General features: G+C 35.8%; 6 protein-coding genes and 2 non-coding genes across 9 annotated transcripts; 5 read left to right on the top strand and 3 right to left on the bottom strand.

Moving 5' to 3' along the window:
* The first annotated feature begins 169 nt into the window (after nt 1–169).
* TRNAV-CAC (transfer RNA valine (anticodon CAC)) lies at nt 170–243 on the top strand. Its single transcript has one exon. It is a non-coding gene; the product is annotated as a tRNA-Val (tRNA).
* Nucleotides 225–2797, top strand: LOC108205767 (riboflavin biosynthesis protein PYRD, chloroplastic). Its single transcript, XM_017375829.2, has 3 exons — nt 225–802; nt 1484–1782; nt 1993–2797. Exons 1-3 carry the CDS (start codon nt 413–415, stop codon nt 2600–2602), a joined length of 1299 nt encoding a protein of 432 aa, XP_017231318.1. The 5' UTR covers nt 225–412; the 3' UTR covers nt 2603–2797.
* A 504-nt stretch (nt 2798–3301) lies between these two features.
* Nucleotides 3302–5924, bottom strand: LOC108205768 (ASI1-immunoprecipitated protein 1-like). The gene is made up of 5 exons (XM_017375832.1): nt 5845–5924; nt 5127–5198; nt 4550–5018; nt 4300–4470; nt 3302–3738 (listed from the first exon to the last, which is right to left on the bottom strand). The coding sequence occupies exons 3-4, from the start codon at nt 5006–5008 to the stop codon at nt 4321–4323; spliced, it is 609 nt and encodes a 202-aa protein (XP_017231321.1). The 5' UTR covers nt 5009–5018; nt 5127–5198; nt 5845–5924; the 3' UTR covers nt 3302–3738; nt 4300–4320.
* Nucleotides 5925–6004: 80 nt separating this feature from the next.
* TRNAC-GCA (transfer RNA cysteine (anticodon GCA)) lies at nt 6005–6076 on the top strand. The gene has a single exon. It is a non-coding gene; the product is annotated as a tRNA-Cys (tRNA).
* A 1487-nt stretch (nt 6077–7563) lies between these two features.
* Nucleotides 7564–8852, top strand: LOC108208338 (probable receptor-like protein kinase At4g10390). Its single transcript, XM_017378863.2, has one exon. It carries the CDS (start codon nt 7690–7692, stop codon nt 8734–8736), a length of 1047 nt encoding a protein of 348 aa, XP_017234352.1. The 5' UTR covers nt 7564–7689; the 3' UTR covers nt 8737–8852.
* A 407-nt stretch (nt 8853–9259) lies between these two features.
* Nucleotides 9260–12389, bottom strand: LOC108208188 (uncharacterized). The gene is made up of 2 exons (XM_017378689.2): nt 11797–12389; nt 9260–9989 (listed from the first exon to the last, which is right to left on the bottom strand). The coding sequence occupies exons 1-2, from the start codon at nt 12340–12342 to the stop codon at nt 9504–9506; spliced, it is 1032 nt and encodes a 343-aa protein (XP_017234178.2). The 5' UTR covers nt 12343–12389; the 3' UTR covers nt 9260–9503.
* A 351-nt stretch (nt 12390–12740) lies between these two features.
* Nucleotides 12741–19481, bottom strand: LOC108208186 (multiple C2 domain and transmembrane region protein 7). The gene is made up of 2 exons (XM_017378688.2): nt 19339–19481; nt 12741–16053 (listed from the first exon to the last, which is right to left on the bottom strand). The coding sequence occupies exon 2, from the start codon at nt 15970–15972 to the stop codon at nt 12931–12933; it is 3042 nt and encodes a 1013-aa protein (XP_017234177.1). The 5' UTR covers nt 15973–16053; nt 19339–19481; the 3' UTR covers nt 12741–12930.
* A 2849-nt stretch (nt 19482–22330) lies between these two features.
* On the top strand, nt 22331–26412 carry LOC108206614 (uncharacterized). Of its 2 annotated transcripts, none has more exons than XM_017376970.2 (10): nt 22331–22706; nt 22796–22879; nt 23387–23520; nt 23629–23726; nt 23862–23950; nt 24038–24122; nt 24461–24612; nt 24690–24760; nt 25751–25865; nt 25979–26412. In XM_017376970.2, the coding sequence occupies exons 1-10, from the start codon at nt 22434–22436 to the stop codon at nt 26147–26149; spliced, it is 1272 nt and encodes a 423-aa protein (XP_017232459.1). In that variant the 5' UTR covers nt 22331–22433; the 3' UTR covers nt 26150–26412. The 2 variants fall into 2 exon arrangements, with proteins under 2 accessions (XP_017232459.1, XP_017232460.1); XM_017376971.2 differs by having other exon boundaries at nt 24038–24116; nt 25979–26374.
* Nucleotides 26413–26508: the final 96 nt, after the last annotated feature.

Here is a 26508-nt window from a genome sequence, read left to right as displayed (position 1 = left end):
TGTCATGAGTATGTACAGCTTGTATCATGCATTGGCAAGGGGCCATAGGTTATTATGCAAAGTTTTAGCAGTATTTTTTATTGATGACATGAAACAGCACTTTGGTCTCAATAGAAATACCAATATACTGCGTCGATAACTACAAAATTGAATAAAAACAGCCAACAAGGTCTGGGTGGTGTAGTCGGTTATCACGCTAGTCTCACACACTAGAGGTCCCCGGTTCGAACCCGGGCTCAGACATGTTTTTTACTTTTTTACAAAACTCCCATTTTAAATGTTTTGGCTAAGCTTCATATCTTAACTTGGCAGAGTTTAGTTTCAGTTTTTGTTCAGATTACCCCTTCATCAAATTTGAATAGTAGTTCTGTTTTCACTGAATTGCAGTGTTTCATTACCAATCTTCAAAACTATGTATGTTCAGACAATTTCATCTCCAAACTATAAGTTTAACTCCATAAATCTTTCACCTTCAGCTCAATTCCTAAACCCCCAAAGTTCAAAACTTGGGCACAATTACCCAATTTACAAATCTGGGTTTTGCAATTTAGTGAAAAGGGTATCTGAAACACCAATGTTCTTAAAAATCCGTGGTGGTTCAATTGGGATTAGATGTGATGGCTCATTTGGGAAAGATGAGAAAGACAATGAGAATAGGTTTTATATGAGAAGAGCTTTGGAGCTTGCTAAGAAAGCTACTGGGTATACTAGTCCTAATCCACTGGTTGGTTGTGTTATTGTCAATGATGGGAAGATTGTTGGTGAAGGGTTTCATCCTAAAGCTGGTCAACCTCATGCTGAGGTAACGATTACTTGATCTGAAATTTCATGATTTATATGATAGATATGTATATAGTGTATATTCAAATGATATACCATCTTTATAATTTTCTATTTTTTGTTAGATTTAGTGCTTGTTGTTACATGAATTATTGTTGAGTTGTATTAGTTTGTTCCCTCATATGTTGTAACACAACTATGTAGAAGTGGCAAATCTGGTCTCAGACGTGGTCGACTTCCTCAATTCTTCAAAATTCATGTTTGTTCTAAAACTACTGATTTTAGATAAAATGAATACTAATAAAAGGAAAGATTTGTAGTAGAAGAGTCATATCAGGTCATATTCAGGTTATTTGATTTGCGACATGTCATTTTTGGGTCTTATCTTGTACTGTAATTTTGTCGATAATTGTTAGATTCGAGTTGGGCTCTAGGAGTCTAGGTTGTTCTTGACATTTCCAGCCCTCAACTGTGCGTTTTTTGACTTGCTTAATGTGAGAACGAGTAAACAAGATATCTGTGGTTGATAATGGATTAGTTTGCCCTTTTTGAAATTCAAAACTCATAAAAAAAATAGGAAAAAGAAGAATTGAAGGTTTCGCATCGCTGCAAATACGAGTTTTGATGTGTTAAGAATTGAAGAACTATCAGATTCAGACCAATTAATTACTGATTTAGTTAAGTTGGGTGGCCTGAAATACAGGTCTTTGCTCTAAGGGATGCTGGAGATTTGGCAGAAAATGGGACTGCTTATGTGACTTTGGAACCATGTAACCATTTTGGGAGAACACCTCCATGTAGTGAAGCACTGATTAAAGCAAAGGTGAAAAATGTTGTGGTTGGGATGGTGGATCCAAACCCCATTGTAGCTTCTAAGGGAGTGGATAAACTAAGAGCTGCAGGAATTGATGTAACTGTGGGTGTTGAAGAAGACATGTGCAAGAAGCTTAATGAAGGTTATATCCATCAAATGCTAACAGGCAAGCCCTTCGTGACACTAAGGTGAAGTTATCACTCTCAACTTTATTGCATTCTTTCGGTTACATTAGTGTCTTGTATATTATCCACAACAACAATTTTTTTTAAAAAAGAAATTTCCTTTCAAAGTTAAAACGTACTTCTTAAGTTGGGAGAAGAGGGGTGGGGGGTTCATTGTTATCAGACTCTAGACAGCTTGTTAATTCTTATATTGTTCTACTTTAAGACATGCAGATGCACACTTTCAGTTGATGGTAATTTGACAGATCAACTTGGGGAAGAAGTAGTGGCACCAGGTGGATACTACTCAAAATTATTGCAAGAATATGATGCAGTTATACTATCTTCTACACTATTGGCGCAGACATCTTCACTTCCTTTGTCTAATGAACCTGGAGCCAATCAACCTCTTAAGATTGTAATAGCAAAATCTTCCAGTTCTCAGTTTCAGATCCCCGTTTCCCCCAATGAATTAACTTCCAAAGTAATAGTATTTTCTGACAAAGAGATGGATGTGGGATCTCAAACAGCCCAACAAGGTATTGAAACTGTTGTTTTAGAAAAGATAAGCTTACTTGCCATCCTTGAGTACTGCAAAGGTTTAGGACTGTGCAGCGTTTTACTGGATTTGAGAGGTGATGTTCATGAGCTTGAAGAGACACTGAGAGAGGGTTTTGAGCTCAGTTTGATACAGAAGGTTCTGGTGGAAGCATTGCCAGAATGGGATATAAGCAAAGAAGAAGTATTGCCAGTGACACTAAAGAATCTAGGGAAAGGGCTAAAGCTGAAGAATTTAGTGTCACACATTTCCGGAAAGATTTTATTGATAGAGGGATACTTCTGATGGAAATGACTATTATACCTAGGGAAAGATGAACAATAAGGCTTGACAGTCTATGGTGTCGCAAGATTGGCACACATCAACATGAAGAATATTGATCGCATCGTCTGATAAAGAGAGCTTGTAATTGCATTGACCATCATCAGAAGACAATCCAAAATCTTTGATTTATTCAGATGTTTTGTTTAAGTGGTTTCAGCAAGTGTGTTTGGACTAACCCTCCATTTCATCTAAAATAAGCATTAAATAAAACTAAGTACCAGGCTAAAAAAGGAATCCAAAAACAAACTCTTTCACAAAATGCCTCTAAAAATGCTGCCTTAATCTGCAGTTAAGTTCTGAGGTAAGAAGGGACAAGTAGCAAGAGATGAATACTTGATTCATTTAGTTATGTGGACTTCATTGTGTTTTTTCCTTCTGAAATGTCCGTGTTAGATGATTCTCTACCTGACCACTTTCGAATTGATATCAGGTGTGACATACTCCTAAGAAGCTTAACTGTACATTACAAATTTTGATGAATGCCAATGATGCTATAGTATTATTCTTGTGTTACTTTTGAAGATGGTTGATTATCAAGCAGTCTGTTCTGTCAGTGTCATGCATTAGAAAACAGGATGTATGTTAATACGCAGACACCTTCACTGCTTTCTTAACATAATACAAATTGAATCATTCTGTGATTCTATAAACTATAGCATATTGATTAAGCACTGAAACTTTGCTTTAGAATACCATAATACAAATTGTATCATTCTGTGATTCTATAAAGCAACATTAGCACCGGTATGTACTTCTGTTTACCACCACAAAAAGGCATAATGACTTCACAAGCTAAAGTTATAGTAACAGCCACCATAAGGCGGCACAAAGAGTGTAAAGATAACACGTTTTAGCAAGTATAAGAGCAGATAGCAAAATATTTTCTGAATGCATGAAAGCCACAGCAATAGTGGAGCTCATCCAAGACTAATCTGCGTTACTTAGGCTATTGGTTTTAATCCGTTACTGCTACATAAAACATTACGTCAGACATACTTAAAATTTTCCTCTGCACTGTTAGAGATCAGCCTCTTACCCTTTCAGGTCCAAAGAAGAACTATTTCACGAATACTCTGCTATCTTGATTTCCCATTTATCTGCAGTTTAAAGGGCAAGATGAGACCTTAGAATATGTTAGCAAATAGCAAAATAGGAAAACACTCCTTGTAAAATAAAATTATAGGAACATCATTAAAGAAAATCAAGTAGATAGGAATCACAAGCAACTACGCTAGAAATGGTTCTCCCGCCAAAAAGAGGATCAGGTACATAAATCATGAGCACTCGTAACAAAGTCGTCAAGCTTGAAAACATCAACTCTGTGATACCCCGGGTAACAATATAGAATTTATATCAAGAGTAGGGCAACAATGAACAACAAGGACGCCAGATATTGCTTATAAAAATAAAACAGTGAGCTAACTGATCTGAAAATTTGATTACATAATCATAAGAGTAGGCACCATTGTTGTCCTTCATACCAGATTTTCCAAATTTAAGTTCAATATTGCTTCTTCTTTTTTTTTTTCAGAACCAAGGGAAAGCATAATTGTGTTTTTGTTTTACAACTGAAACTATTGCTAATTTGTACTTTAAGTGTGATGCATATTACGCTCGAAAGGTCATATTGCTCTGTAAAATATTATTTAATATTTTACCTCTATCATCAGACCTATACCCTAATCGTGTATGTTTATGTTGTAGCAGCTTCCTAACTTCTTAGCAGTCCCATCTGATAAAGCTCTTTCAATCAGCTCAAGCTTCTTGTGGTTTGCTTTCAGGGACTCTGCTTGCTTCTTATGAATATTTTCTTCTGCCAGAAGTTGATGCTGAAATTCATGAAAAAAGAAGTCGGATCACAACTAATGAGTATCGTTAAGATACATTGGAGGAAGGGTGGAGGTCTACCTGGAGTAGGGATGTAGCCTCAGAAGCATGTTTTAGAACCGCACTTTTCATCTTCATCGCTACCTCAAAATCAGGATCCTTTTTATTCAACCAGCGACACTGTATCCGTCCACCTGGCTTCCTTGGGCAATCATCAAACATCTCCATCTCAGCAGCAATTGCCCTTACAGGCCTTGGCATCCCAGATATCATAAACGGATAAGAAGCCAATTCCGTTATGATTTGATTAGCTTGCTCTGCATTTTCCATCTCTACTAAAGCAGCAGATGAGATATTCTCGGGGCCTATCAAGTTGGAAACCAACTGGACCTTGACCACCTTACCAAATTGATCAAGTGCAGTTCTTATAACTGCATCAGTGACTTGAGGTCTCAAGTTGTCAAGATAAACAGTCCTCTTCACCATCTCTTTGAAAGCAGCATACTCCTCTTTATACTTATCTTCAGCAGATGGGTCCATAGCAGTAAAACTGCAAGTAGATTATTATCGTTAATTAAACTGGAAAGTAAACATCCCCAGTTGTGTTAATAAAGTTCAATCAAATTTACTTGAAGCTTCCGATCAATAACACACTCACAGTCTATATGAAGAACCTAAATCACAGAACACCGAACACCACAATGTAGCAACATATTCTCCTTGAACAACGCTATGATGCAAAGGGAGATAATTAAGTTAGAAAACCTTTCTCTGCCTCTGATGAAGAGATACTCACATAAGAAATTACTTGCTCTTAATTACACAAGTCTACATATAAGATGTTTCCGACTAGTGGTCATATTCAACAACTCCAAATAAATGACTGGACGTCGATATGTAAGTACGTACACATATACTCAAAAAGAAGTTCATAATGTGCCCGCGGCAAATGATAAATTTCAATAAAATGGATATATCGACTAACATACATTGGGATTAATACACATCAATAGAACTGAAAACCCTAGTTTAAGACTCCAACACCGAAGCTTATCTCAATCTCTCTTGTAGTCCCATAACAAATGAAAAACCCTAAGCAAGTTGGTAATTGCAGTAAGATGTTCATTTATCACAAGTCTAGACTTATAACTAGGCAATTCTCTTTATCTAACCAAGCAGCAAAAATAAAAAAAACACAAAATAATAATTATGCAGCAACTGTTCAACATGAATAGGGTTTTGCAAGTGAAATATAAGTGCTTTTGTGCGTGTACATGAAGCATAAGGATATAGAAGCTGTTCACATAATAACACATAAAGAAAAATAATTTATTTATTTATTTTGTGAACGATGGAGAGGATGGAGAGGATTTTACCGGAGAGGTTCGCCGATCGCAAGCGACAGGAGAGAACGGTGATTGTGTTTCACTTTTACAGCGGCTAGCAGTGGTTCACAGTAGTAGTGTGCTACTATTCCTGTAACAGCAATATTGGACTAATTTACTTGTTAATAGTTTTGGATGTTTTGTTCGTCAAGGGTCCATAGCTCAGTGGTAGAGCAATTGACTGCAGATCAATAGGTCACCGGTTCGAACCCGGTTGGGCCCTTTCTATTTTTTGTTTTTTTAAAGTCTGTACGTTGCCAGAGTTGGCTTGCCACACCGAGACCTCTTCTCCTCTTTTTTTTCAGTGAATCTGAATGGCCTATTCTTATTACAATAAATCTTAACGTACATGAATTTTAAATCGATAATCGGAACTGATCATTTGATCATGAATTTAAATTAAATCGGGTAGTGTACCGACAATGTTGTGATGAAGAAATAGACTAGGCTACAAGGATTATAAAAGAGCTCAACAACTGAATGAGTAAGAAACTAAGAACTGAAACGGGATGCTAATTACTCAAGTGAAAAGCTCAAATTCACATCTACCTTTATGGGAATATAGGAAAAGAAAAAAGGGAAGAAGAAAGAAACAGTACAGTGCAGTGCAGACAAGAAGGATCCTGGCTCGGATACGCTGCATTAATAATTATCATGCACTCTACCAACTATATCAATCAAGAAAGTGCCGCGAACGACATGGTCACATTTTATAAACATACGGCGCCTAGGAAAGTGACCAAGTCCATTTTCATAATGTTCATTTGCTACTATCAGATCTCATTATCTCAATCAACATGACTTCTACTAATATATAACAAGGAGCTGATATGTTACCGGCACATGTTCAGCGGAAAAAAAACGTTGGACGTGAAAAATTCTAGGACGGAGATGAAACCTTTTTTTTTCTTTTCTGAATGATATTGTACCACCCCCTCTATATGCATCAAAACTTAGGTTGAGTTGTCTAACATTTTTTTCCCCGCTGAGCATATAGTACGTATGTCAGGACCGGACCCTAGGACCCTGTACAGTATTAGCGTGCTACACTGCAACCAGCATTTGGTATTTGGTAAGGACAACCCCAGTCAACTGTAATGGGCAAAGTCGAATATTATTATAAAACCACACGAATCGCGTATTTAAGCTCAGATCAAGCCTACTACTATCTGCCTGTCGGTGCTGCGAGCGTGCACCGGATGTCTAGGTGCCGGTCCCCTGTTCCACATTTTGTTGCTTCTGTATATTTATTTCTTTTCTTCCTTCACAAATTCATCTAATAATAACTAATGCATAAGATTCTCACAGTTGATGTGTTTCACCAACATCTTTCAAATTTTGTTCAACATATAATAAGGCCTCGTACTCTCGTCAAGCTCATCTTCTAACATCTTGAGGTTCTACAATAATCTGTAACTTACAAAGCTATCTAAAGTCACTAATGACTCACTCTACGACAACCAATAGCTTAACGTATTTATATAAAATATTTGTAATTTTTTCATTAATTAAGGATCATGGTATTAGTACTACAATATCTCAATCTGGATACGGCATTTGTAAAGCACCGATCTGGAGGGAGTACAGGGGTCAAACATTACACAAATTTTATTATAAAAATCACACGAGCAAATTTTATTATATCTGTTTGTCTGTAGGTGGTCTTAGTCTTTTTTCTTGGTTGCTTCCTAAGCGGTACGGGCTGTACCCACCGTTCTTTGGCCTCACTCTTCTTAAATATCATCACAACCAGAGTTAATTCTATCGCTTATTTCTTCATTCATTTGATTCTATTCATTTTTTCTTAAGTTGTGTTGTTTAAAAGTTGATTTTATCATGGCTTTCCTTAAGTTTTTAAAGTTCAAATTGAGGCAAAAACGCGTTCATGATGCAGTTTCTGATGAAAATACTCATGACAATATTTTGGACGATTTTGTTGCGAGGAGGTTTAGCTGGGACGAAATTCAAGTGATTACAATGAATTGTTCCAGCTCTCGGATGATCGGATATGGAGGATTTAGTTCTGTTTATCTCGCGAAGTTTCTTGATTCATCTCTCGGAGCAGTCAAGATTCAATGTAGTAGTGAGCGGCTGGATCAAGTTTACAAGCAAGAATTAAACATTTTGCTCACTGTCTCTCATCCGAATATTGTCAGGCTCAGGGGCTATTGTGATGAGCGCGACCAAGGCGTGTTGGTGTTTGATTACATGTGTAATGGGACGTTGGATGAGAAACTCAGAGGCCGAGGGCATGATTCCTCTTATCTTTCTTGGAAAACACGAATGGTTATAGCGTTCCAGCTAGCGTTAGCTATCAATTATTTGCACGACGAGTGTAGCTTACAGATAGTCCATGGTGATATTAAGGCCTCGAATGTATTGCTTGATGAGAATTTTAATTGTAAACTCTGTGATTTTGGTTCTGCAAAGATGGGGTTTACGTCGTTGGTAAAACCACCCTCATCATCGTCAATGAGTCGTAATCGGATGATCGTTGGTTCTCAGGGCTACTTGGATCCTCATTACCTAAAAACAGGACTTGCTTCCAAAAAGCAGGATATTTACAGTTTCGGGGTGATTCTTCTGGAGCTTATTTCAGGAAAGGAGGCGTTTTGCGCCAAGAAGAGACAAAATCTAACAACGATAGCTGATCCAATGATGAGAGATCCCTTAAAGGTTAGGGACATGGTGGATCCGCGGTTTGACAGCGATCACACCTTTCAATTGGAAGAGGCCAAGATTATGGCATCTGTTTCCGGCAAGTGCCTTGGACAGTCTCCAAGTACCAGGCTTTCTGCAAATGAAATCATAAAAATAATGAAAGATCAAGTCCCATCTATATCATATTTGTTTCAGAAATCCGCTACCATTGCTAAAAGATAGATTATGATCAGTTTTCTGGTTTACGAATGTAGAGTTAAACATGCAACTCACTGATGACAGTGTAGTTGATTTGTACAAGTTTGTCAAATTCAGAACAAGAATAGTTCATTATTTAATTCATCATCAATTACAGGCTTACAGCAGCAGCATCAATTACAGCAGCAGCTTCTCTGAATCACACTTAAGATACTTGATTTCAGTTTCATGTCAGCAACTTGGCTACATATTTCTAGTGTCATAATAAGTTAATTTTTATCTACTACAGGCAATCAAACAAGACCTTTTAACACCTAAAGTTTGGGGTGTATCGATCAACCCTCGATATTTTAACTCGGCCGATTTGACCTTCAAAGTATTCAGCATGTATCGAGTAGTAATCCTCGTACTGGGATAAATGATCGTGAATTGTCAAGTTTGTCCCTCCATTACGTAACGCTTTTTTGACTTCGTCGTGAGGGCTAATCGGAGCATAATAGTTACACGGAAGGTTGAATTAGCCGAGTTAAAATATCGACACCGCATATAAAGCCAGATTAATTTTGTATCAGCAAAAGATAATTGACAGATTCCGTTCCGTCATTACAAACTATAACCAGGCAATTATCAAAGACACATCTGCCACCTTTGTGTATCTTCATTACAAATTAACAGTAAAGCAGAAGATACTAGTCTTATTTGCCATATTGATGCACCCGGCCAAACATGAACATATACCATAAGTTTTATTTTTGTATTTTAACTTGGTTACTTGTTGATTGACCAGTTAATTATGCATCAGACCATTTGATGTCCAATTCTCCCCAGTCCCTTTCAGGGACTCCCAAGGCTTTCCACACAGCTTTGGAGGCATCCACAATGTTGTTAGGACAAGGTGGCTGATAGTCATGAACACTGTCACACCCCATTGTTGAATCACACTCATCAACCACCATGGCTTTCACACTCTTCCCATTAGCATGTACATTGATGAACTTCATGCATCTTTTCTTGTTATTAAACCACCCTGTTGACAGAGCCACCACCGGAGTATCATCAGAGTGGTAATTACCATCACACTCCGATGGACCTCCACCATCACCGCCTTTCTCAAAACTATTGATTGTCAAGGTCGCCTTGGTCTGGCCAGACACCGGAGGTGAACACGTGTATGTTGTGTACAACTTGCCTTTCACACAACAGTCAGACTCATTTTCTGTGTTGCATTGCCCTGGAGGCGGTTTTCTGCCCTTAATCTTGCCACTAGGCTTGCATGTTTGAGCATCAACTGTTGCAACAAGAACAACAAAGAAGAAAAGGAATGCAGAGTGCACTGACACCGAGCCTCGATTCTTCATCCTGAAAATGAGTTTGTCACTTGTTATAATAGGCCATGCATGCAGGTGTTTATATAGAGGGAAATGAAGGGGATCCTAAATGAACCGGATGCTCAAGATCAAACTAGGCCTCAATTTCTTCGCCTTCTTGTCCAGTAAACCACAACGCAATGGCTTAGTTAACAAGAACAGGAAGGAACTTAACAGTATACGTAAATTGTTTTATCCTGCGTCTCTTTCAAATCTGAGTATATGACAGAATCGAATCATGTATCATATGAGATTCGTGTCACTTGTTTAGGGAATATTTGTATCTGTCAGATTGACTTCTCAGCTCTGAGCAATTAACAATCATTAGCTGGGATCATTACTTAGATCCCTTGTTGAACCAATAACCCGACAATAATGAACAAAGCAGACAGAACAGATAGCAATTAGCAGGCCAATAAGAAGTGAGTGATTATTTAGAAGATTAGCAACAAACAAAGTACTGATACCCGAAGACATTTGAGTTTCGGCTGAAAGGGATTTGTGTATTTTGTTGGTATAGTGTCAGATAATACAATATCTTTGGATCGATCAGAACTATAAAACTACATATTTTAGTCTCCAAGATAGCCGCGTGTATGGCTTCTAGGTGCTTCGAGTCAGTATCCAACATTACATATCACACATCACGTTCAATAGCAGTTGTTTCAGATAGACACGTTTATCTCCAGTGCGGCTTAAAAAATCATCTTCCAATAAACTTCCGCATCATATCTGATGAGAATTTAAAATACTATTTCCAGAGTAAGGTTCCAAGTTAAGAAGAAATGATCGTTTGTTGCAGAAGACTATAGTTGTTTTCCAGGACCACGAAGAGTAAAAAATGGTCTCTTGAAAACTAACACAAGTATATTGAAATCTGAAAATTGTATCAGCATGCAGCTGCCTCACAGGCTCACTCTAATATATTGACACGTATGAGGCTGCTCTCGCCCACTTGTAAAAGCTGTACTTTTACGGCCATCTATATCACACTGTCCGTATAAATTTAGTGGGGAAGCTAGCCAGAATTGATGCTGTAAGTAAAAATTATAGAAAATAATAAACTCAAAACAAAAAACCAACGAACACTGAAGATGACTAAAAGGTATAAGTAATAAACATATGATCGATTCAGTTTTATGTGCACATTCATTCATATCAGTACTGGAGCTTCCTTTAGACACAAGGCCCCAGCAAACTGGACAGAATATCAGGGGTCACCAGTTGCCTATAAGTCACAAGTTGGCTTTTTATTTCTTTATACAGGAAGTACGAATAAGCTGATTTTGACTTATAAGTCACAAGTTGTATAAAGAAGTTGGATTGTCGAATTATTGTTCATATGACTGCTTCAGAATTTTCATCCAAGCTTCCCATTGTCATGATTTACTACTTCACAAAACAAGCAGAATATTTAAAATATTTGGAATATACATCCACAACAGGAAAACAAGACAAAAGAGAAACAATCAGATATGATAAGGCTTTCATTCAGCAGCACTGCAACTGATACAGATCTTATTTTACGAGAATAACTAATTCATTAAGATTAGCTTGGACTCTTATTTAAAACATCAAATAACATGAATATCAATGTCTTGCACCACTGATTCACAAGAATGATTTTGACATTCGAATTCTTTTTATTGCCTACTTATGGATCAGTTAAGCTTAAGCATCAGATCATTTTACATCCGCTCATTCAGATCAGTTAAGCATCAGACCATGTAATCTGCATTTCTCCCCAATCTTTTTCGGGCACTCCCAAGGCCTTCCAGACAGCTTTGGAGGCGTCCACGATGTTATGAGGGCAAGGTGGCTGATAGTCATGATCATTGTCACACCCCCTTGTCGAATCACACTCATCCACCACCATTGCTCTCACACTTTTTCCATTACCATGTACATTGATAAAATTCATGCATCTCTTCTGGTGATTGAACCACCCTGTTGACAGTGCCACCACTGGAGTATTGTCAGAGTGGTACTTCCCATCACACTCCGATGGACCGCCTCCATCACCACCCTTCTCAAAACTATTGATTGTTAAGGTCGCCTTTGTGTGGCTGGACACCGGAGGTGAGCATGTGTATGTCGTGTATAGCTTCCCTTGGACACAACAGTCTGACCCATATCCTATTTTGCACAGTCCTGGTGGAGGCTTCTTGCCCTTAATCTTGCCACTAGGCTTGCATGTTTGAGCATCAGCTACTTGAAGTGTTACAACTGAAAGAAGAAGGAGAAAAACCATATTCTTCATCATCAATCTTTTTATGTGGTTCAGTGCAGAAGGATGGTTTATAGGCCATGCGATCAAGCAGCTATTTATAGTATCCTAGTGAATCAGATACTCATCAATCAATCCCTAGGTTTCTTCGCCATCATAATCCAGCAAAGCAGATTAGGCTTAGTTCACAAGAATTAATGGGATAACTATAGTAAAAAAAATTGTATTACTGTGTCTCTATCTGTTAAATGAATATGCAAAGGAATCGAATCCAGAATCTTCAAAGCAAATAATGTCACATGTTTAGGAACAACATGGTTACTAAATTGACAGACAATTTGATTGTATAATATGTTCCTTTGTATCGACTCTGAGAATTTCATAATTTCTTGATAATAAACAGAGTATTTACACATTTATGTAACACCTTTTTTACATTGTATTTTAGAAATTTACAATAGTAACATGAACACATCCTCCTGCTACAGGCATCGATCTTTATACACTTTGTACATCCATAAACCAGTTAGCAAAGATTACAGAAGATGCAATTGAACAGATGTTTGAAACCACTTACAAACAAACCTGAAACCGGTGCTTGACAAAATTTTGTACGCTGATGAATTATAACATGCTGTCAGTCCTGGCAGGCAACCGACGAAAAAAATTGAGTGGCGCGGATGGCAACTTATGACGAAACCAAGGATGCCTCATGACATATAATCCAGCAAACGCAGCTAGTACTTGGAAAGGAGTTACATACAACACCATGGCAGCTACTAAACAAAATGTTAGAAATATGATGGTGGCTCGTGGATCCCGCCAACTGAGAAGTGCTTGCACACGTTCCCCTTGGCTTGCTATGTCACCAACCACACTCTGAATCCGTCCAGCCACACTCCTTAGGCGATCATACCTCATTCGGACAAGGTCTGAGCTTCGAGATGTAGGAAATGTGTCGAATTCCTCATCAAGTTCATCCTGGTGTACTGAATCGGCATAAGAGATTCTTGTGTTCATGTGAGGCGGGTATCTTTCCCGAAACCGGTAGTTCCACAGTCCTATAATAAACATGTATAGAAACACTGTTGGAAGAATCATTTCCGGATAATACACGAGCATTAGAAAGAGAGCATGTACTAGTATCGTCGTGACAGGATTCCTCCACAAAGAAACCTCTCCAAACCATTTACTAACAGCAAACAATCCATTAAAAACTGAGATCAAGCGGAAAAAGTTTGCCTTGCTTCGCCTCATGCTCCAGAGATGTGAATCAGCATCAGTCATGTATTCAACTATTTCTTGCCGAAGTGGTGGTTCAGCACGCCTGAGCCTAGCTGCCACTATGTTAACAGCATGGTGTCGAAGCATGTCTTGCTGCATCACTGTCAAGGGCCTCACATAATGCATTTTTGGTAAAAGGGGACGCGAGTACATACACATCATGTTGATCATAGATGTGCTTGAAAACCGGATAGCTAGATGTAATTCCCCCATCTTCTTCACACCAGAGGGATGAAGGACTAACAAAGGATACGAGTGTGTATATACACGGCTAGTTTCAAGGGTAGAGAGCCTAATGCGAACCTTACCTATTTTCATATCTCTGGTTCCACTTGAACCATTCTCAGTAAGCTGACTGTTATCAAAAACACCTACAGTGAGAACAGTTGCCAGATCATAAACATCCCAAGAATATTGCTCATTATATTTTGGATTTAGGCTGTCATTGATTGTTCGGGTCCGAATCCATTTGTGGCCATACTTGGCTACACAATATGTATCTGATGTGCCCCTTTTGTCTCTGGTTTTCATAGGGTGGAGACCATCAGCATTTAAAATGCCGAGTTCTAGAAGACCTATTGGAGGCTTCCACAGCTGTTTAGCTGTTGGTCGGAGATCACTGCTGTGGTGAGTGGATTCGTCAAGTACATGATACCCTCCGTCAAGGCAAACTCTAAGGTTGAGCCTTGTAGCAAATTTTTCCTTCTTTATCTCTTCAACATCAGTTATACTCGGTTTTTGGAGACTGAACCATCGAGCATGAATCATTCTATCATCAGCCCGCTTTTCAACTGAGTTCAATGGTATAATGACCCTTCCAAAAATTTCATCTTTGTTGGGACCAACACGTTCTTCAACTGAAAGCACAACATGATCTTCAAAGGGTTCAGCAGCAACAAACATCATGTCCTCATTCCACACTGCATGAACAGAACGTGCTTGAATTGGCTTTGTTTTCAGAACCTGGCTACCTATCTGTACTTTGACATATACATCCGGGAACCGAGTCTTATTGGACAAAACCAGGTCCTGAACTTCAATTACGTTCACACGAACATACCATAGTCTTGGTGAGTGGTACACTTTAGAGCGGATTTGGGTAGATGGCATGGAACTATCAACAGGTATAGCAGCATCTGAATGCCAAGCATCAGGAAAAGCCTCATCAGCTTGTGTTCCGATCCAGACAGCAAGCATCAGTTCTCCATTGATTTTCCGTCCCTTCTTATCTTCTAGGCGATACCATTCTGGTGCCAGTGGACTGTCTGGGGGAACTCGGGTAGGAACATCATTAACATCAATTAGCACAATCCCTACAAAATCGTCTTTTAACAAATCTTTATCCTTAACTACGACTTCCAGGGTAGATGTTTGTACTCTCTCCCGTGAGAACGAAAACACAGTATTCCATTCCGGTTTATGTGTTTTGGAGAAGTACGATGTTACTCCTTTATAGTTTCCTACTCGTACTTCCACATAAGGATCAAGGCTACCTGTAACATCCATGTTAGGAAGCTCGCGTGCTTTTACTACTCGTACAAAAAGGAACTGCATTGGTTCAACAAGATCATAAGTACTAGCTGGCTTGTTTGCACGTATCACTCGACCCCCAATAACTCTACCCCCTCCAAGAAAAGGGCTAGTCTCTTTCAGTGCATATTCCATTGGTTGTGATGAAGAACCCGAGGACATGAAACCAATATTGGAAGCGGGAGGTGCAGATCTCATTTCATCAACACCATATCTCATTGGTTGTTGCACGGTAGCAGTAGGGATATACTGTTGTTGTTGTTGGTACTGTTGCTGCTGCTGCTTTGGATTTTCCGGATGGTGGAATGTGCGTATTGACTCGTCTTTCTCCTTCAACGACCAATCCTGATCCAAATTCTGTTCTTGTTGGACAGTTGCTTGAGCTTGAGCTGATAATGAATTTGTATGCGAGAATGGCTCCATTGTAGGAACTGGATTAAAGGACTTAATGGATGGATCATCAGTGAGGAATACCTTAAGCCCGAGCTCACCTTTAACACGGGAGAAAATGCCTCGTTTCTCAAGAGGGTAATGCAAAACAACAGCATCTGAGTAAGCCACGAACGATGTCCCTGTTATGCAAACTTTGCCAAGTGAAGATTTAGAGTTGTTGGCTTTACCGTTGCTGTAGACATGGGCCTCAAGGGTGAGATTGGATAGGTTTTCTGGATTGGAGATGTTAAAATAGAAAGACTCATTCCAAACAGGGTCAAGATCCTTCTCCTTGACAGTGGTGCGAAATCTCTGATGATCAAAGTGAAGCTCCACAAAGGCATTAGATGAGCCTTGGCCATCTTTTGGTGCAAGGTTGTGGGCACTAACAACCTCTACTCCTAGTTTGAGATTGCGCATGGAGTTGTGTTTAAAAGACGCTGATGAATGAAATCCAATTTCCTACTGGCAAGAAATTATAAGCACAGACTAACTCAAGACCTAAAAACAGAATAAACAGAGTATTGGTGAGAGAATTAAAACACTACTCTATGAGCATTTTCCACAGGTTATAAGTTGCAAACAACCAAACAAGAAGTGCTAGCTGTCATTATGAGTAGGTCTAAATTTGAACAAAGAATATCAGACAGAAACAAATTAAGAAACTATCTAGGCTGAAAGTAATTACAGAATATTCAGTATTTCCATATGATCAACCAGAAAGATGAAGCTGTATTACACAAAAAGAGAAAACATGATTAAGTCAAGTCAACTAATTAGCAGGGGTGATCGAAAATAAAAAGAATCAAGGTTTTTATATTGGTTCCTTCAGATTCACTCTTTACATTACCTAACAGGTGACTAAGAATATACATATATATAAATTTACTTAAAATAGTATTGACCAAAATATAATCTAAAAGGATATGCTTTGCGAAAACCCTAAAGGGACAAAACAGAGAATCTTGGTCACTAATATTCCCTAACAAAATCCTAAAAGCCATAGAATGATCAATCTAAACTACATATACATGCATGCCCTGATAACTTCTTACTAACACGGATTCCTATTTCTCAACGATATTTCGCGATCAAGACTATTGGTTCAATCCCGTGAAACCATTTCATACAAGTTGATTGATATCTTCTTTTTATAAAGCAAATCAACTTCGTCGAAAGAATATGAATAAGATAACAGATTGCAGCATGCGAGAATATGAATACGCTATATAAGAACTGCAGCGATAAAAATCAAACAAGAACTAAGGCTCTGTTCACTTCACTTGAATGGAATGATTTTGGGCTGAATGGAATGATCATTCCGGGCTGAATGAAGAATTGTGTTGTTTGGTTGGACCACTTGAATGGAATGAGCTATCCTGAGTCCATTCCATTTGGGCCAAATATTAAACAACTCATTCCTTTTAAAACACCCGGGACAGATTCATTCCTTCGAAATAAAACGTCGCCCTCCTCTCTGACCTAGCGATCGGATGCTCTCTCTCGGCGAACAGCTCTCCTCTCTCTCCCAATTAGCGCTCCAGCACTCTGTCTCTCTCGATTAGCTCTCTCTCTCCCTCCTCTCTCTCTCTCTCTCCCTCCCTCTCGCTCTCTCTCCTTCTCTCTCGCCCTCTCCCCCTCCCTCTCCCTCCATCTCCCTCTCCCTCTCCCTATATATGTTGTTGATTAAAGTGTTGGATTGGTTGTGTGCGATGTGTTTATATTGGAATTTATGTATCACCCTGCTTGGATTTATTTTTAATTGAAGTTAACATTTGATCGTGTTTACAGCTTTAATTTAATTTGGTCGTGTTCGGAACATGTTCCGACTTTCAGAACATCATCACTCATTAAAATTTGATATTGTCTTGAGAATAGCAAGTTCCCATCAATTACACATTATCATTTATCTATTGTGAATTACACATCCTGCTGAATTTGACTCCTGTACTCTCCAAAGGTGAACTTCTTGTACACTGCAGGCTCCTTGTAAAGTACATGTGATGAATTAATTAATTTGTTTATTGAAATGCGCAAAACACAGCCTTTGGGATGTTTTTCGACTTGGGTTTGCTCTAAATTAGGTCAGGTATCCAATATCTAACATACTTAAATAAAACCCAGTTCTAATACTAGTGTTTGAAGCTGGTAGTTGATGTGAAACTTGTTGTTTAGGTTTGGCTCATTCATTAGTTCCACATGAAGTGTTAACTTTGTAGTTTTTTAATTATGATCCCTGCTCTGAGCAGAATTATGGTTGCTAGTTCTGCTTCAGTTTTTTGTTATCTCAAAGAATGTGCATTATTATCCTGTGCAAATATGCATTGTGTAATTTAGTTCTGGATTTAAAAGTGTACTTTTAGTTAAGCTTTTTGACTTGGAATTATGTTTTTTTGGTGGCTTTTATTCTGTGATTGTTAGGCTTATTCAATTTGAGTTTTATCTGCTTTGTGAGAATGAATAAAGGGCAATTCTGATGTTTATTGCTTGTTACTTTACATTGCAGATGAATTCTGTTAACATAGATGCTTGCAAACTTATGAGCTTTGTGCTAGCTTGTGTATATAGCTGTATTGTTTTTTTTTCTGTTTTATAATTAATTTTATGGACTTAAACCCAAGAAAATGTGTATGGATGGTTTTGGTTTTGGTATAAAGGGATAAAATGACTTCAGGGGATGTATTTAAACTGAATGGTGTATTCATTTGAGATTCGGAAGAAGTGTAGAATTGCAACTTGGTCTGCGTTATAATTTTGTTTAATCTTTTGCTGCTTTGATATATGCTTCTGATGGAACAAGGAACTGTCACCAAATATGTTTTCAAATTAAACAGAGATAGTGAAGGAAAATTTTTGCTGAAAAACAGCCAGATTTCCTGTTTCTCATCTGGCTCTCTTTCCTTTGCATTGTGATTTAATTTCAATGATCAAATTTTAGACTTTTAAGCTTAGTCATATCAATTGTGTTAAAGTTTTGGACAAACAAGAGAAACTGTGTGTGTCTACTCTACTAACCAAGGCGTCAGTAGCTGTATATGAGTGTTTTCTTGGTTTGTAAATGTATCAATTGACCCTTAGCCTTTGTTCCGGTATGTTTTGTAGTGATAATGATCTGTTCTTTGTTCTGGCAATGCAGGGGGTTGCGCGGAATGCACTTCTTAAGTTAATTCATGAAAATTCCTCTTCCATGCGCAGCAATCTGTATGGCAGGAAGATAATTGCATGTCTGGAGAAGACAAAGAATAACGCGATGTGGACACTGAACTGTTGAAGGAGTCTCCAGATTAGTTGTGCTGTTGAAAAATCTGAAAATAACTTTGATGTTCTGTTGTTTTTACATGATCAAGTAGCGAAACTTTGGTGTGTAGTTGAAATAGGTGCCTTGTATTAATATCGTAAACTTTGATGGGTGCTTGTATGAGACTTGTCAATTTTTATTTTATACTTATTTTGATGAAGTTCAATTTAAAATTTGTATTATGTTACCTCTAGTTAATTGTATTTATTTTGTCGATCGAAATATTTTTTTTTTCAAATTAAATTTAACAATCAGGTGTACAATGATTAAATTAAATATGACTTCCATTACAATTAAATAATTTTTTTTGACTAATTTCATTCCATTCCATCCTAAATATTTGAACAAGTGAACAAGGGAATGGAATGACCATTCCTTTCCCATTCCATTCCCATTCCATTCCTTTACCCATTCCATTCCGGCACCATTCCATTCATGCGAAGTGAACACAACCTAAAAGCAAAAGAAAAGAGAGGTGAGAAAATTACCACTTTATACAGAGTCCAGGGGCTGAAACTAAATCATCTTCTTGTATCAAGAGAGAAAAATGAAGAGGGTCAACTAGATAAAGTCGAGAAGTGAATGAAACAGTATAGAGACTTGAGAAAGTGTACGGCAAAGATGAAGGAAATGCTGGGATGTTACAATAAAGATATTGAGAAACGTCATGGAAATGAGTTTATATTATGGATGTATGTTAGAAAAACGACATTAATTATGACAAGTCTACGCTTTTTGGTTTTCTTCTGTTTGTCTGACGTTGATCACTTGATTCTGAGCGCATTTCACTGTATATTGAGTTTCTTAATTGTTTTCTTTGTATTGACTCTGACTTCTTGAGCCTTATTTGAATATAGGGTTTTGTTTGAATGACAATTTAATATATATTATTTAGTGAAAAATTTTATATCTAATTTTGTACATTAAATATTTTTTATTTTTATTTATCTTTAATATTAAAGTTATTAAATAGTTTAAAAAATTATAGCTTGTATCCTTATGAATCGGTAATTTTTCTATATTAGCTTTTTAGGGAATTTAACATAAAATCCTGTGTTTGTTTATTAATACTCCCTCCGTCTCAATTTAAAGGCCTTTTTTGGGAAAAAAATTTGTGCCAAAATACTTGTGACTTTTTTGAAACTCAACATTATTTTCATTTCTCAATGCACTAAATCCTTATATTTATTGTGATTTTTTTGAAACTCAACTTTATTCTCACTTATCAAAACTTTTTGCTTAGTATGCGTGTTTATTTGAAAAAAGACCTATAAATTAAAACGGATAGAGTAATAATCTTATTTTTATAAAAAAACAAGACACAGAAACTGCATGAAAGTACATGTAACAACTTACACGACAAATTGCAAAATTGCGAATTGCGAGCTCTATAGTTCCAACACTTTCAGACGAATCACTACCATTATTTCCCTCGTTAATTACATCAATACCTCTTATTAATAAGCGAAACCAGTGGAACATCGGTACCAAAAGTACCAAAGTTTGATCATCTTATATCATATTTAATTATTATTATTATTATTATTATTATTATTATTATCCTATGAAAAGTATTATATTATCATTAGGAGACTTATATTCATCAGGAATTTATAATATTTTAAGATATTATAATTAAGGACGATTTCTATAGTTATTAGGATTTTATAATCAATATAAACTTTTTACTTAATAATGATAATCATTAAACTATTATGAAGAAAATGTCGTATTGGTTAGGATTTAATAATTTTATTATATTATTATGAAAAGACTTTCATATTTATTATGATTTTATAAATAAAGACTTTAATATCGGTTAGAATTTTATAATTATCAGACTTTGATATTAATTAGAATTTTCTAATTAAAGACAAATTCATTCCGTGCTCTTCAAAAGATTGCGATAATGATGAATAAGGCGGTAGTAACACTGACTTGATAAACAGAAACTCGAAGAGAATGAAGTCATTGTTCATATTACAAAATATAATAAAAGAATCGAAACATAAGACATCCGTCAATTTGATATCAAATTAGTTTTGGAAAATTAATTAACTTTTTCAAACTACAATATTAGTTTGTCAAACAATTACAACACCATTGTAATATTTACGAGAACTCCAAATATAATTATAAATAACGTTTGCCTATTAGATTGAATATAACAATTAAGACTTATAATTTTGAATTTTATTCGAGTTTAAAGACGTTATAAACGAACTTAATTATATGTGTTGATCTTGAATATTATTTTCACAATTTAAAAATCATCAAACAATATAATGATTTTACTAAAATAAAACATATTGTTAGAGTTAATTTCCATAAAATCCACATCTAAGCTGTAATAAGTACCGGTCATAATCTTTTAGTTTAGTCGTAAATAATATTTTATTTATTCAAATTTATATATAATTTATCATCTTTAAGTAGTTTTAAATATATAATTATCAATTAATCGTTAACATCTTTCAACTCCAACAATCATTATGATCATTATTCTCTAATGAGTTATATTTTAGAACATATATAGTGTTTAGTGATTTATAAAATTATTATTTTATTTTTTGATTACAACGATATATCGTAGAATATAATCTGCAGATTGTCGGATGTTTACAAATATTATAGACTAAACATATTAAAATAAAAACGAATAGATTATTTTAAATAATTATGGACTCCAATACTCCTTATTTCTGAACTCCATAGAACGGCGACCCATATTGTTATTAAATAGATTTAAAATAGGATCAAATTTTAATATATAGAAGATCTTATTTTTAAATAACAATAATTTAAATATCATTTAAAAACAATAATTATAATAATTATAATAAAAATATGATAATGTAATTAAAAAAACAATATCCTTTCAATAAATAATAAATTTTCAAAATTTATTTAAACCCGTGCTTGATTTATTGTGAATTCTCTTGTTATAGTCATAAAAAGAGGTTTACAAGACTCTGTCAAAAAAAATTATACATAAATTAATTTTCAATTTATTTAATTTATAATCTCTGTTATAGTTTTATATTAATTTGACAAATATTCATCAATATTAAATTTACAAGAACTTCAATTAACGTTACAGTTAATTATATTTATTAGACGTCTAAAATAATTATGACTAAAAAAAATTAAGTTTTATTAAAAATTGAATACACTCTCAGTCAATTTATATATGCCGGTGGTGTTGAATTTTTTTTCAATCCATCTAGAATCAAAAACAACATAATGATTTTATTAAAATAAAACATACCATTTTAAAATAAATTCATATAATAACATGTATCTTGAGAATATTTATTTTGAAAAATAAAACTTAGACATATATAATTAAATATTAATATGCTAATGCATAATAAATTTTGTATCTCAACAATAATAATTTAAATAACTATATCAAAAATGTGATATTTTCAATAAGTAATAAACTTAAAAAAATTCATATAGGTTATAAACTAGTAAAAATAAATGTAATTTATTTTAGCCGATTTTCCACTTTCCCTGTTAGCGTCTTGTCATCTAAACCCTGATAAACCCTAACCCCCTTTACTCATTCAATCGCCACAAAATGTCTCGTCAGAATTACCAAACCGGAGATTCTTCCGTCGAAAATCTCCGGCGAACTCTTCGAATCACATCTCTTGACGACGATGACGACGAAGAAGACGAATCTCCACCTAACAACACCACCAATCTCATCAATCGTATGGACGAAGAAGACGAAGACGATGAAGAAGACGAAGAAGATGAAATGGCAGTAACTATAGGGTTTGTCGAAAAGCCCAAACATGATTGGTCACTTCTTCCGCATTTATTTCCCAGCAAAGCTGGTGGCTTTCCGGTAATTAGTATTGGATTTTGTATTTTCTATATATATGTCTATATACATTGTTGAATTGGTTGATTAAAGTTATTTGCTTTGGAATATAGGCTTGGTTGGATCCGGTTAATTTGCCGTCCGGTAGCTCCACTGTTTGTGGCATTTGTGGTGATCCTTTGCAGTTTTTGCTTCAGGTAATGTCTTTTCGAAGTATAACAAACCTCCAAATGGGGCCACTTTTTCGAGATTAAAAATACACTTTCTTTATATTTTTGGATGGAGAAAAATATTGATTTATTGAGGTTATTAATTTATCAAAGTTCTATACATCCAATCGAGTAAAATGTAAATTGTGTACTTCAACTATGCTTGTGGTGCAATTTGTGTGCTCGTAGTTGATAACTAGCAAAACCATACCCAACTTTTCAAAACCGTGCCAAGCCTAGTACATTTAACACCATTTGTGATTTCAATAAAAGTGTTTTTTTTTTTCATGTTTGCGAATAGGTTGACTAGTATTAAAGAGAATTGGTTGACTATAATAGCCCACTCTTACTAACTCTGGCCCTCACTACACTACAGTATGGATCTGTTTAGCTTAAGTTTGCATATATCATAGATGAGATTCATCCCATTAGTGTTTCTTAATTTCATTGATTTCTATGTGTTCTTTAATATTTCTTATCATCATTGACTTTCAGGTATATGCACCCCTTTTTGAAAAGAAATCAACATTTCACCGAACTTTATTTGTATTCATGTGTCCGTCAATGAAGTGTCTTCTGCAAGATCAACATGAGCAGTGGAAACGCCCTTCAGATAATCCATCTAGAAGGTATTTGATCACTCATGATTCAATGCCTTTAATTTTGTTTGTTATTTATGAGTAAAGGATTAAATAGTCTTTGAGATATTAAATTCTCGAAATGTTTCATATTGAAAGTGTGAAGGTATACCGTTGCCAGTTGCCTCGCTCCAATCCTTTCTACTCCAGTGAACCTCCAAAACATAATGGGACAGTCAAACCTTCTGAGGTTAAAGGTACAGCTCTAATCACTTAATACAAAGAATCAAGATTTTCACTACCGGACTTTTTTTATAATACTCATTTTCTGAAAATAAAGATATATGAAATGCAACCACCATGATATTATTTAGCATTCCTTCTTGTTGTAGCTGCATTATGCAGTTGGTGTGGGACCTGGAAAGGATGCAGTGTTTGTGGAAATTGCAAAACAGCGCGTTACTGTTCTGAGAAGCATCAGGTTATTTAAGACAAATTATCACACACACGCACAAATATTATAATCAACAGTAGGCTTATTTAAATCTGTAACTCATGCTTTACACAGGCTGCTCACTGGCACAAAGGTCATAATAATGAATGTCGAAAATTGGCCATTGATCCTCAGAACTCTAGTTCCAGCCCTGGTAAGAGTAAGTAGAAACAAAGAAACTTTAGCAATACATTATACAAATTTTACTATCTAAATACTGTCAATATTTGGACTTGCTGGTAACTGAGAGGCACTTGTCTATTATCTATATTTTCGAAGATCTATTCGCGGTTACTTAGTCATGGATACTGTATAGCAGAAATCATCAATATTCTATTGATTCCCATGTCCATATTGGTGCCTGTTGGAGCCTGTATATGAAGTTACGAGCCTTGTAATTGATGTCCTTAAATATAACTACTCACTTTATGTTTACTTTTTGTGATTATCATGTAATATGCTTCAGCTAATTATTAAGTTTTTTTAATTCTTTAACAGTTGCAAGTAACAGTATCTGGCCACAGTTTGAGATTGTTGATGAGGATGAACCTGAAGTTGACACGATGTCTGAGAATGGTGGTTATGCTACTGCGTTGGCATCAGTAAGCCATGTGGATGAAGGATTCAATTCACTAATCCACAGTTTTGAGGTCTGGGTCTTGTTCTTAACTGTTCATCGAGGAATACATATGGCTGAGTTTTTATAAAATGTTCTTATGGTAAACAGGCAGATGCAGACAAAAAAAGTTCGGCTACATTCCAGGAGCGAGTTTCAAGGTTCCCTGAGCAAGTTATAAGGTAATTAATTTGCTCACCACAAATTGAAAAGACCTTTCGATCACAAATATGGTGAAAGAGAGCTTTTAATCTTTAAGCTATGATCATAAAAATTCACTTGTGGGAAGATATGCTTTGAAGAAATTTGCATAGGAAGACTATGCAGAGTACAAGTTTCCAAAATGGTTGTTTGATTTGAACCTCAAGATGTTAGTCGTACAAGGATTAAATTTTTTACAATACTTTGTTCAAGCAAAATAAAAGATTAGTTTTCAGGTTTCAATGACTTAAATTTGAAAGTATGTACATGTTTAAAGCTTAATCTAAATTTGTTTTAGCAACTTCACAAATTTAAGCTGCAGATACTCACTTATATGCATTACATGCACTGGGCAGTCTCTGGCACCATAAAGATATATGCATGGATGTTTGCACAAGACCTCAGTATGTGTCATGTAGGATAGGTTTTTATGATAATCCTGCTTTATCTCTATCATGTGAGAGCTCAACCCGTGTATTCAACTGAGTATACGGCTCAGCAATGAGTTGATGTTGTGCCAGTTTACTTGGGCTAATGAGTCATCCTGATTTGAACTATACATAACTAGTCTAAAACTCAAATTAGGACAACAGTATTTTCAAATTTGCTTAGTAAATACTCTACTGCTATACATAACTAGTTTAAAACTTAATTAGCACAACAGTATTTTCAAATTTGCTTAATCAATGCTCTACTGCTACACATATTTAGTCTAAAACTTAAATTAGCACAACAGTATTTTCAAATTTGCTTAGTAAATGGTCTAACTTTCACTTCTGTTGTAATCAGCATTTGACCACTACTAGGTTGTTCTAATTCTATGTTTTCAGTTTGTTATCAACGCTGTAGTCATCTTTTCTATCATTGTTATTGCTGGTGAAGTATAAAAGACCATCGACTTGATTTATCTTCTGCTCAACATTATTGACATACCTATAAAGTTGTCTTATATTATTGATATTTATTAACAGGTATTGTTGGTCTACTAGAGCCAAACCTTTATGGCCCATGTCAAGTGGGAGGCCATCAGAAACTGATGTTCCTAAATGCAGGTACTGTGGCGGACCTCGCTGCTTTGAGCTTCAGGTATGGAGAGCTATCCTCCATCATATTCCAACTAAGAACTTGATATATTGATAGCATGTAATTTAAATCTATCCTACAATCTTCTGCCTGTGATTAAACTGTGTTTGTTACAGATTTTGTCAAAGCTACTTTACTACTTTGGCGTTAAAAATGATGTGAATTCTCTTGATTGGTCAACCATTGTCATATATACATGCGAAGCCTCTTGTGATGAAGGTGTGGTTTACAAAGAGGAATTTGCTTGGGTTCAACTTCCCTCTCAAACCTCCGCAACAGTTGGATGATATATTCTTGGATGTTCTCAGCCTCTTTTAAATTCCTTCTTTCATTTAGGTTTATGAATATTAGTTTTATTTTGTTAAGATGAAATTGAAATTCTTTTTATACAAATATAAATTCAAATTCTTTTAATAATGCAAGTAGAACTGCATGTGTATATGAAATTTGGAATGGGTGGTTGTGTTATATGAGATGGGAGTGAATATTTGTAATAACTTGATTACTGCTAATTGAGTTGAGATATACAAGATGATTTGATTATTAAGGATAGATAAAAAAAAATTGAATACTCAACTATCAATTATTTAAAATATTGTTTAATTTGAAAAGTCAGGGATAAATTAATATGTTTCTGGTACATTAT

This window comes from Daucus carota, chromosome 2 (genome assembly GCF_001625215.2).
Source record: "Daucus carota subsp. sativus chromosome 2, DH1 v3.0, whole genome shotgun sequence".
NCBI lineage: Eukaryota > Viridiplantae > Streptophyta > Magnoliopsida > Apiales > Apiaceae > Daucus > Daucus carota.
This window is presented reverse-complemented; position numbering and strand designations above follow the sequence as displayed.

Excerpts from the sequence above, each read along its gene's own strand:
- LOC108205767 (XM_017375829.2), top strand. The coding sequence starts at position 413 with ATGTATGTTCAGACAATTTCATCTCCAAACTATAAGTTTAACTCCATA. Across the intron at positions 803-1,483 it reads CTGGTCAACCTCATGCTGAG|GTCTTTGCTCTAAGGGATGC; the intron begins GTAACGATTACT and ends CCTGAAATACAG. Across the intron at positions 1,783-1,992 it reads AAGCCCTTCGTGACACTAAG|ATGCACACTTTCAGTTGATG; the intron begins GTGAAGTTATCA and ends TAAGACATGCAG.
- LOC108205768 (XM_017375832.1), bottom strand. The coding sequence starts at position 5,008 with ATGGACCCATCTGCTGAAGATAAGTATAAAGAGGAGTATGCTGCTTTC. Across the intron at positions 4,471-4,549 it reads AGGCTACATCCCTACTCCAG|CATCAACTTCTGGCAGAAGA; the intron begins GTAGACCTCCAC and ends CATGAATTTCAG.
- LOC108208338 (XM_017378863.2), top strand. The coding sequence starts at position 7,690 with ATGGCTTTCCTTAAGTTTTTAAAGTTCAAATTGAGGCAAAAACGCGTT.
- LOC108208188 (XM_017378689.2), bottom strand. The coding sequence starts at position 12,342 with ATGATGAAGAATATGGTTTTTCTCCTTCTTCTTTCAGTTGTAACACTT. Across the intron at positions 9,990-11,796 it reads TGCAGATTACATGGTCTGAT|ACATGCAAGCCTAGTGGCAA; the intron begins GCTTAACTGATC and ends GTTGATGCTCAA.
- LOC108208186 (XM_017378688.2), bottom strand. The coding sequence starts at position 15,972 with ATGCGCAATCTCAAACTAGGAGTAGAGGTTGTTAGTGCCCACAACCTT.
- LOC108206614 (XM_017376970.2), top strand. The coding sequence starts at position 22,434 with ATGTCTCGTCAGAATTACCAAACCGGAGATTCTTCCGTCGAAAATCTC. Across the intron at positions 23,727-23,861 it reads CAAACCTTCTGAGGTTAAAG|CTGCATTATGCAGTTGGTGT; the intron begins GTACAGCTCTAA and ends TTCTTGTTGTAG. Across the intron at positions 25,866-25,978 it reads CTCGCTGCTTTGAGCTTCAG|ATTTTGTCAAAGCTACTTTA; the intron begins GTATGGAGAGCT and ends TGTTTGTTACAG.